At 34.0% G+C, this 10,954-nt stretch overlaps 2 protein-coding genes across 2 annotated transcripts in view; one reads left to right on the plus strand and one right to left on the minus strand.

Annotated features, from left to right (window-relative positions):
- Positions 1-2,307, plus strand: part of LOC140057516 (uncharacterized) — a 32,649-nt gene extending 30,342 nt beyond the window's left edge. The window contains exons 41-44 of the mRNA XM_072103210.1: positions 147-188; positions 376-441; positions 678-711; positions 1,021-2,307. Coding sequence (XP_071959311.1) covers positions 147-188; positions 376-441; positions 678-711; positions 1,021-1,031 — 153 coding nt within the window. The 3' untranslated portion in view covers positions 1,032-2,307. The remainder of the gene's footprint in view (positions 1-146; positions 189-375; positions 442-677; positions 712-1,020) is intronic.
- Positions 1,688-5,885, minus strand: LOC140057518 (uncharacterized). Its single transcript, XM_072103212.1, has 4 exons — positions 5,556-5,885; positions 4,292-4,702; positions 3,214-3,321; positions 1,688-2,202 (listed from the first exon to the last, which is right to left on the minus strand). The coding sequence occupies exons 1-4, from the start codon at positions 5,632-5,634 to the stop codon at positions 1,688-1,690; spliced, it is 1,113 nt and encodes a 370-aa protein (XP_071959313.1). The 5' UTR covers positions 5,635-5,885.
- Between the last annotated feature and the right edge of the window lie 5,069 nt (positions 5,886-10,954).

Here is a 10,954-nt window from a genome sequence, read left to right on the forward strand (position 1 = left end):
TCGCTACTATATTTGGGCACATCACACTTTTTTTCCAACTAGTTTGATAGTGTAAACAGAGCTTTAGTACCAAATACACATTTGTAAGTAAAATGAAAGTATTATTGTCAAATATATATTAATTGGTATCTTACTGTCAATTTTAGGGAGTGGCTGTATTCTGTGTCCAAGGATTTCTTAACAAAGAGGTATATCTAGCAACATGTTATTTATAGTTTATCAGTTAGTTGTTAGTGTTTTTCTTGACAGTTGTGAATATGCTACTGGTTATGTTAGGTTACTTTTAATGTGTTGAATTCATTTATGTTTTATATTTATATAATAGAATTGAAATTAGTTAGCATATTTTATCATGAACTTTTGTTTTCATTGAAGGTTCATGCAATTTTGTGTTGGCTTGATCCAGACGTTGAGTTGACGGAGATACAACAGATAGAAATTGTAAGTGCTTACTTACTTTATAGACTAGATTCCTCCACAATTTCCTTTCTGCCATCAGTGTCTATAAGTGGCTAAAAAAAACCAATCCTGACTATGGTGTGATAAGTAGAGGTTTGTTTCTGTTTTATACTGAATATGTCAAAGTGTATTTTATACCTATGTATATTCAAGCCTAAGTAATTAATATTAAATATAGACATATATAATGTATATTATATATTTATACTTTTTTCCAGAAACCGGAGCCAGAAGAAAGACCAAAGTTAATGTGTAAGTATAGATGTTGCTATGCTGATGATAGTAGTAATATCCTTTGGGATACCTCTATTAATGGGACAGTTTATCAAATCTCAAGGTTGTCTCCTTACAAGTGTAAATGCATAGAATCTATGCCATTATAGAGAACCTCTCCTTTGGGACACCCTTATTCGAGAGAAATTTCCCCCGAACAAACAAGGGCCAATGTGTAAACACTACATATATTCTATAAAGAGGGAACTTTGTTGGGTACCAAAGATGTCCCCTTTAAGATTCTATTTATGACGATACAATATATTTACCGATTTTTTTTCTTTTTAGATCATCCTTAAAGAAGATGATTTCAAGAAATGTGATTCTTTCTACAAACAAAAATATTAATATTGATTTTAAATGTTTTATATTGTCAAGATATTTTAGGTAGTAATCGGTTTGTTATTCGTGTTAAAATAATATTACTCTGAAATGTTTATAAAATAATTATGTTTATTAAACTTCTCTATAAAAAATATTTAATTACATTCACAAATTGCCCCAATAATCTATATTTGCAGTATATCCTGTATATTAGTCTTTTTTGCCGCTAGAAGATCAAACTAAATCAATGTCAAGAGCGTTGTGTGTGGTTCTACTAAAACTCAATGAGTTAAGTTTGCCCTAGAAAGGCATTTGTTACAGCATGGAGTAAAGATCTGTCTACACTATCAAACTTCATGTGTCAACAAAAATGTGATGTGCCCTTATATGGACACGATGATGTCATATTTGGGCCCATCACACTTTTTTTGTCAAACTAGTTTGATAGTTTTAAGAATGGTTACTATAGCAAATTAAACAAAAACAATTTTGTTGTTGATCTTATTTCATTTGTATTATAAGTTCAGCTATATGCTCAGAATACTGCACACTAACACATAGGCACATGCATGTTATAGACTAACCCAGTAATAGAAAATGCTAATTTTGAAATACACCTGAGTTTTTAATATTAAGATTGGCTTAATGATCTTTTGATTGCTAACTCCCGTTCTGCAGCATCTTGTTGGGAACGTTCATACGATGGTGGTGAATTCGGTAAGTCATTAGAAGCATGCACATAACTCGATGTGGATGGTAAAGCGCTCTGTGACATGGCATTCGATGATGTGGCATTCGATGTTGTGGCACCAGTTTCTGTAGTACTCGTTGGCGGTCGCGTTGTAGCAGCAACATTTGATGATACAGTACTCAGTGTTGCAGCATTCGTTAATCCAGTATTCGGTGTTGTTGATTGCGTTGCGATTGGTGGTTGTGCGGAGTAACTTGTGCTCGGGCCATAGTAATCCGGGGTTACTACAGAATCGTAGAACACCGGCTCTTGCGTTGTGGTTGGTGGACTTTTTACTGCTTTACGAAATCTGTATACTGAGATGAAAATTATAAGAACCACAAGTAATATGATGAATGCCATGACAACAATAATAATCCATGTAGTGCTATCCTTAGGGTCATCATTTGTATCACCTAAAAACAAATAGAATATATAAACAATTAAATTAATCAAAATGAATTATGGAATTTAGTATTTCACTTTTTAAATCAATAAATAAATATAAGAATTTCCTTGAAGTGGTGTTCGCTTATTTTTAATTGTAAAACTTTTTGAGCTTTGATTTGAGTGGAGTTACCCCTCTGATGTATATAAACTCTTTGGTTCAGAACCATGGCTCTGCTTTGCTTGCAGTAACATCGCCCTCACGCGAGTGAACTACTGACCAATCAGAAACAACATACTTCCCCGTCATCAACCACACGATAAACGATACGTCGGCGCGAAACCAAAAAGAGGAAAGAAAAATGTAAGTTTAAACATCAATTTAATTGTATTTTCTAATTTCATTATGAGCAGTATAACATGTTTTGCTTTCAGAGCACATGACTATGACTGATTTACGTATATTTAACATCGCTGTCATCTATCCAATCTTTTATCTAGGCCTAAATTATATCGAATTAAGTACCGGACAAAGTAAGGCTTGTGTGGACTATGAGGTTCTTATTCTTATACGCATAAGAATCGGAGGGGTGGGTAAGGCCTAGACGTAGGATGGTTCTATAGAGGGCCTATGTATAGGCCTAATCGTCGCAAGTAAAAAACTTTGAGACACAAAGCCGTTGTCTGAAAGTATTAAATCATTCAACTTAACTAATCTGTTGGATCCAAGTTAAGCTTAGATCGTCAAGCATCCCATGGATGGAATCAAGCAGCCGGGTCACCTGGGTTCACATGAATTACTTAATGACGTCAGAATCTAGCAGGGAATCGCGCATTTTTAGATCTGTTAAAGTTAATTTTCCACTAGGTGCATTTTGTTCGCGCTATTCGAGAGCGTCAGCTTATACGCATGCGTATTTATGTTACCATCTCCTAGTCTTTCTATACGCATGCGTATAAGCTAACGCTTTCGATTCGCCTGGTGGAAAATGGGCTTTACGAACCAGCTATTGTATATAATAAGCAAATGAAAATATTACTTGGTTCGCAGTCGTTTTCGTCAGAGGAATCTGCACAGTTTCCTAAACCATCACACGCCAATTCTTCCGGTATACAGATACCTTCCGAACAGAATATACAATTGCCGTCTGAAAAACAAATAAATAACGACAAATCAATACAATCTTTGATTGTTTGATGATACAGTACTGCTGTAATATTAGTACAGAGAACACTGGGAGAAATTGGAGAATGAATTGCTTTCTGTACTTCGTAGGCCTATGTATGTTGTTTTTAATAAAGTGCAAATAAAGTAAAATCAAACCGTTGGAAAAGACTATTTTTTACTGCCGAAGATTTCAACAAGCAAGCAGAGTTGTATCAAAGGCTTTTTATTGCGAAACAAAACAACAACCAAATGCCATGTATCTCCAGTATTGAACTTCTGGAATTATATATATATATATATTATGGGTCGTTCTCTTTATACTTTACAATAGTAGGAATTCTTGTACATACAGAATATATTCATGTTAATAAGTTCATCGAAGTATAACCAACGACATGTTAGTATAGCTTATTTTACCATTCAGCAAATTAGAAAAGTAATAAAAGAGTTTAAACTGATTATTAAGCGAACAGCCACCAGTACGGTTAGTAAGGTTTCAACCTGATTTTTCACAGAGTGGCCTTTGACAACCCTGTGGCCCACACACAGAATGTTCCATTTTCTTTCTACCACCTCACCACTATATTTCTCGTGTTTACAGCACTGACTGAACACATTTAGCTTATTATTATTTTAAAGAAATGCAGGAAGAGAGAAGAGTTAATGTGTATCGTGCCACTTTTTGGGTGAAATTGGTGTAGTAGTTGGACGTCTGAAAATCAAACAAAAGACTTGTATCCCTGTCTTGCTTTTTGATAATGACTGAATCGTCGCGGGCCTACATATTTTTTTTTAATAGAAAAGCATAGAGAGAAGAAGAGATAACTACAGTGGTATTCCATTGTGGCACTTTAATGGTGGAAGTGGTCTAGTAGTTAGGGCATCTTAAGACCTCAGTTCTGGTCTTGGTTTTGACGAATGGTTTCTCATTTACAAATGTATATAATTACCATCAAGTGTTGTGTACGATGTGTAGACGGCTTGAAAAGTCACATCATCGGTGTTACCACTAACTTCAAACCGTACAGATAATGTGTTACTCCTTGTTTTTATTACTTGAGATGGAATAGACTGGTTACAAATCCCATTCGGAAACGACGGGACGATGTTAGAAGTCTCGAATGAACTACCATCGTAAACCAGCAGTTTAACAAAATTGCAATCACTAGGATACGCCGTAACAAAGTTTACATTTTTTATTTCTATGGTAAGCATAGTTCCAAGAGGAGATTCTATATTTACTGTACAGTTTAGTTGTTTCTCATAAGGACGTGCTAGGCCACTTATCTCGCCACCAATACTCTCTTTGAATCGTTGTGAACACGTTTCATATCCGTCCTTTGTTTCATGGGCCATATAAACTGTAATAAAAATAATAATTAATATTCATCATCATTTATAATCTTAAAATAAAATATCTGATCATTTATAATTTTCATCGTGAGTGATCACAACAGATAAGATCGAACTGACCATCGGGTTAGTGACATACGTTTTGCTACATGGTTTGGCGCACTGAATCTATAACTTTCATGTTTGTTTCCCCTCTAGCATAGCCTTGATATTATTTAACAATAAATAGTCCTACATTCCCCATCGCTTATAATGCCAGAATGGTGAAAGGAACCCGTATTTACAGTATAATTATATCGTACAGTACATTTTGTTGTTGCCTAAGATGTTATAATATATAGGCCTACATATTATAATACAGGTAAACCTACTTAAAGCTTGGTTCCCACTAGGACGTAACGCAAGGACGTAAGCGAGATGACCAATGACAAGCGACAGTTCGATGATCCAACGCGTTGTGATTGGTCAAATCACTTGCGTTGCGCTTACGTTCTTGCGTTGCGTCCTAGTAGGAACCAAGCTTTAGGAATAGGCTACTTTTATATGTATGTCCTGAACATTTTAACTGGTGTTTCGGGTGATTGTGATCCTAAACAGACCATTAGGCCTACTTCACACAAGCAATTCTAAAAAACGGACAACTGTAGCCAACATTATTATGTTGTTTTATTGAAAGCCTGGTTTCAGAATACAATTAAAGACGACCGATTGTTGGAATATGGTTTAGAAAGTGTCTAGTTTAGAGACTTTGGTTTGGGAAAGTTGTTGCTCTTTATACACATTGATTGTATTAATCAAACTCAATCAATAATCAATACATTCTCGATAATTGAGCATAAATCAATCAATCAAAAAACATACCTCTATCGTAACTACAATATACAACTATGGATTCCAATAACACCAGTAAAATACATCGAGAAAATGTAATTTCAAACATATTTTCTTCGTATTCTGGAGCGGGATGAGAAGGTTATCGCCATTGATTGGTATTGTATAGCTGTTATTGACAATAGTTAACAACACCTTAAATGCTTCAGTGGTTTGCTATAGTCTGTGACGATTGTTTTTACAGAAGCTTTTCAGTGGCACTTACCCATGGTAGATTCTATTGACTGAGCTTATTCTTGCATACAACGTTCATGAATACAATGTGATTCATGGTACAACTTTTGATTTCAACTACCAGACGTGAGATCAACTTTAGTTACACAGTTCAATATCATTGCATTATAAAGCAAAATTATTAAACGAAGAACCATGTATAAAAACACAGGAAGGCCTATTCAAAATATGTGTTTGGTTCACTTATTTGTTATACCTCCCAGCTCTGGGGATACGCTTTTGATTATAACGAATACCAAATATAAGAAGACAATACATAAGGCCTATATAGAAACAAAGACTTCATTTTCAAATAAGTATTGTGTATACGTACCGCTTTATTTACTATAATAATTACATCATTGTTTCATAGATTTCTTTCTATATAACAAACATCGTGATATATTTAACACATAGCACAATCTTATTTTTCATTAATAAAAGTAGGTGTCGTGCACCTTTTTTTGATTAAACCTAGACAAACAAATATAAGAAAAGGTATGGACGGGCGCACGCACTCAAAAATAGATTATAGTCGCATCTTCCCTCATTTAATGACGACTTAATAATTAGAAATACATATTTAGTATCCTAGTGTCATATGATGGACGGGAACATTGCAAACAATGAATGCATGTCAATTATACACAATTATATATTTATTTAGTTATATTCCGTGGTATGCGAACCTCGTATATAATTAATAGCTTTCAATTTGCGATGATTGTAACATTGAAGAATTATTTCCTCCATGATCGTAACCTAGTTCGTCATGTTAATACTGTATATTAAATATATTCGGGGCACGCGGTAGGCGCGTCTTTCTGCGTATTTACAATCCCCGGCGTCGTCACCACTGGTCCTAGAAGGTAGTATTCGAAAACTAAAAAAAAAAGTGTTATAACTAAGATGAAATAAGAAGCGAGATGTAGGCCTATACACTGATAGTGATAAGGCTAAAAAACACATTTTTCTAAAAGCAAATGTATCTAAATATAAAATGAAATAATAACTTAATTCGTAGGTACAGTACAAGATACTCCCCTGCTTCAACCATCTTCTATTACTCTTATTAACTACTGTATAATCATAGAGATTATAGTTCACTATCTCTATCTATAATGCATTCTCATTTGTTGTTTATAATTCAGCATCGTTTAATACCGTAGTATTAGTAGTATTTCTAATTTTATCAGGAAAAAATCTGAACATTCCCATGCTGATGCTTAAATATATTGTAAATGGTTGATTTAATTATTAATAATGGTTGAGTTTATAGCAATAAGATAATTATTATTTACAAGTCATTTGTCAAAAAGGAGCATATATCCTTAGAAGTTTAGAAACTATGTCATTAACTTCAGCTACTGTAAGGAAAGAAATTTATAACTTTATATTCTATAAACTGTAGCTAATTCAACCATAGGTTTATTTAATTTCAATAGTATATTTCTATTGCGACATCAGATTTTTTCAATGCAATGTCAACAACTAAACTGTCATCTATTTTTCTTCTTTCAAATTAAATAAAAAATATTTATTATACTGCAGTTTCAGTTCCAGTTTCAGTTCCAGTTCCAGTTCTAAAATCGCTAAAGTCATGCCAATAACCCTTTCCTTCTGAGCATTTAGACTTGTTTTTTATACATTTGGTGCAATACACGAATTGTTTCTTACATGAATTGCAATAATATTGGTATCCAGGTTTACGACATTGGTTACATGTATTTAGAAAGGGATCTGTACTTGAATGTGTTGATTCTGTACGAGGTGTACTTTTTGTAACATCATCCCTTTTGGTTCTATGCTGGGATCTTGAATCACTTGATGTTCTTTCGAATTCACTTTCTGCTACATATACTGTAGAACTACCACTACTGCTAATATCACTCCTGTTTTTAGATGTCATGTATACTGTAAAATTACTTTTTACTGGAACCTGACTGTGAGTTGACTGATTGTTAGTAAAGATGCCTAGTTGGCTTCTTGCACTGGTGTCGTCACTGAAAGAAGCAGAATGGTCTTTTGATTTGACAATTAGTTTGTCTACTTTTTTAAAGTCCATTTGTTTTTTATTTTCTTCTAATTGAGACTTATCATTTCTATGAGTTTTGATATGTTTTTCTGCCTCTGATGAAGGGAAACCAACTCGTTTAGCATTGTGAATGATATTTCCAAGATCACTTGAATCTTCTATGTTCATTTGACTCTTCATACCAACATTCTCCAGCTCTTTCACTTTTGTAGCATTATTCTGATGACCCACTCTTTCCTGTTGTGTGTCACTTGTTTTAAAATCATTTGTTTCTGCCTGTGGTGAAGAGAAGTGATCTTTTCTAGCTTCATTGTTGACTTTTTCACCTTTTCTACTTGCATTTTCCATTTTGCTGTTATGGTCAGTATTCTCCACTTTTAATTCGCTGTCACCTTCTTTTAAATTCAAGATTGTTTTCAATTGATTACCATCAATATTAGAATGATTACGATTTTCCCACATTTGAGGCAATGGCTCTTTCCCTATTGGTGCATCAACTGGATTAAGATTATTTTCCTTACACTGTGTTCTGCCTCTTTCCTGAACAGAATGTTGAGGCAATGGGCCTTTCACTATTGGTGCACTATTAAGATTATTATAGTTTATAGTTTCAACTTTTTGTTTAACTGTAGCTTCATTTCTGTATTCTTGGTGAGGTTTTTCTTTTGGTTTTGATGAACTCTTATGAGGATCAATATTTGAATACTTTTTATTATTCATATTTCCACTATTATTTATGTTATCTTTTGGTGGATGTTTTATCTTCGATTCTGATTCACCAAACTGAGAATGTCCACTTTCTATTTTCTTACTAATGTCACTACTGACCTGACCTGTATCTTCACTGCTATACAAGTCTGTTTCATCAGGACTGCTAGAATGAAGATTGTTGCCATCAGTATGACGTTGTGAATGAAATTTACTACCAATGCTACTGCTGGGAGGGATAACAGATCTATTCGAATAGCCTGTATCAGAACCTCTTATCTGACTGCCGCTAGAATGAGCAGTGTTGTTATCAGTGTTATATTTTTTCACACTGAATTTTACAACCTCATTGGGCGGTTCTCTAACCTGTAATATGTATAAATCAATTGCCACTTTTAAAAAGTAGTCCTTGACATTACCCGAAAACTTCTCTTTTTTCATTTTCTTTTGAATATTCAATACATAGAGATGGCCCTGTTTCTCATATCCTAACACCTTTAATAAATCTTCATAATTAGACAAGGCTGGCTTAAGGTAATTCTGAATAAGTGCTCCATACTCCTATAGTAAACAAGAAACAAAGTTTGGGGTTTTTATTTGGTATATACACGATAAATATAATGATAATAAAAGAAGAATTACAATAGTTAACATGCAAGCACAAAACTTCTAACAGATTGATAGTTTTAGTATATAGTAATACAAGATATTTTGTGTAAACCAATTACATATGGTCAAATAGCCAAGCTGTTAAGGCAGAGGTGTCGTTTACTGTACCTAAAGAGCCAACAATATCGAGATTGAATTGCTCCTAGTTATGGTGGTGGAACAAGTATTCTTCTCGAATAAGGACTATAAACTGTAGGTCCTGGGTACACAGTTTACCCGTGTGCACTTTAAGGAACCCAGTTTCAAATTCGAGAGGAGATGGGGTTACCGTGGTGAACTGGTTCAGGAAATAGCCCCTGTATCAGGGAGAGGACAGTGATTAATTCACTATTGACCACTTGTGCCTAAAGACATTAAATAAAATAATAAATGATGTGTCATGGGACTGTTTTGGTTAAATAATCATGTCTTTCCTTAATTATACAAATTTTGAACTAGATCACACAGCATACACTGTATGTGCTCATTATTAATTGATAGGACCACATGGCTGGTCAGGCAATTTTGAATTTATATAATAATAATTAGATGTAAATAGATGTGAATACTATATACTAAGCCCTTAATTTGTACCTTCAATTTGTACAGCTCTCTTTTCCATGGAGTTTTGTACAAATTCAGAGCCAATTGTTCAACTTTCTCAAGAGCCTTTCTCAAATTTCCTGTTTTGTTAAGATCAAAGCGAAGAAAGTAAAGATGTTCAGATTTTTTAGCTGCCGTTTCAAGTTCCCTGCTTGCTTCTGTAGAATTCTCTGGTATTCTACATTTCAGGTATTCTTTCAATAAGGACTCCATTGTGTCTATTTTGTTTATCAATAAAATAAAAAATATGTTAAAAACTAAAATATTTCCTACTACTAGGAGTGCCTAGGCCTAGACCCTATAGAAATAGGCTAGGCCTATATATATTGATGATCACCACAACAATGCAACTATTTTTTAATAATAAAAAAATATATAAGCCTGATAATAATAATATCAAACCTATGACATAAATGATAACTTTATTGGCGTTCGTAGTCGGCCCTAGGCTAGCCCAGATAAGATTAGGCCGCACCTACCTAGGCTAGCTACAGTACAGACCACACCACCTGCCTGAAAAAGGCAAATAAGTTAGGCCTAGCCTAGTAGGCCTAGGCCTAGCTTTAAACATACTTTCCTCTTAATTGGAACCACAAAACATAATACTATAAGCTTACCTAAATGTTCAGTGTTTGTGTTCCGGGTCAAGCCATACGTTTAAACACTCGTACAATTGATGCTGCTGCTGAACAGTCGTATTTTTATCGCATATATTGACGATTTATCTGCGATTTACGATTTATATAGACCCTATGGAAATTCCAATTTTTATGAGTTACAGAGTATTTTCCGTTGACATTGCTCATGACGCGTTTTATTGCAATGAAGACAGTATAATTCCTGTACACAGTAACAATGGAACGCGTTTTCGTTTTTTATAATCTTTTTGGAGTAACAACCAGTTAATACCTCACTCAGGTAACAAGTGAACTTACCCTTAGTTGGACTTAGTACACCAAATGATCTAGAATATTAACACCACAATGCAACTACTGTACTGTTACATGTTTTATATGTTATAAAAAAAAAACCAATAGCTTCAATATAAAAAACTCACTCATTGTAATACTGTTTACACCATTGACAATCAAATATTAGTTACTGTTCAGTCAAAATAATTTGATATTGGGCAGTGTATGTCATATGATAAAATAATTTATTG

Source organism: Antedon mediterranea, chromosome 8, assembly GCF_964355755.1.
Source record: "Antedon mediterranea chromosome 8, ecAntMedi1.1, whole genome shotgun sequence".
Taxonomy (NCBI): domain Eukaryota; kingdom Metazoa; phylum Echinodermata; class Crinoidea; order Comatulida; family Antedonidae; genus Antedon; species Antedon mediterranea.

Coding starts and splice junctions, on each gene's coding strand:
- LOC140057518 (XM_072103212.1), bottom strand. CDS start 5,634: ATGTTTGAAATTACATTTTCTCGATGTATTTTACTGGTGTTATTGGAA. Junction 4,703..5,555: donor ATATTGTAGTTACGATAGAG/GTATGTTTTTTG, acceptor TTTTTATTACAG/TTTATATGGCCCATGAAACA. Junction 3,322..4,291: donor ATCGTACACAACACTTGATG/GTAATTATATAC, acceptor TTTGTTTTTCAG/ACGGCAATTGTATATTCTGT.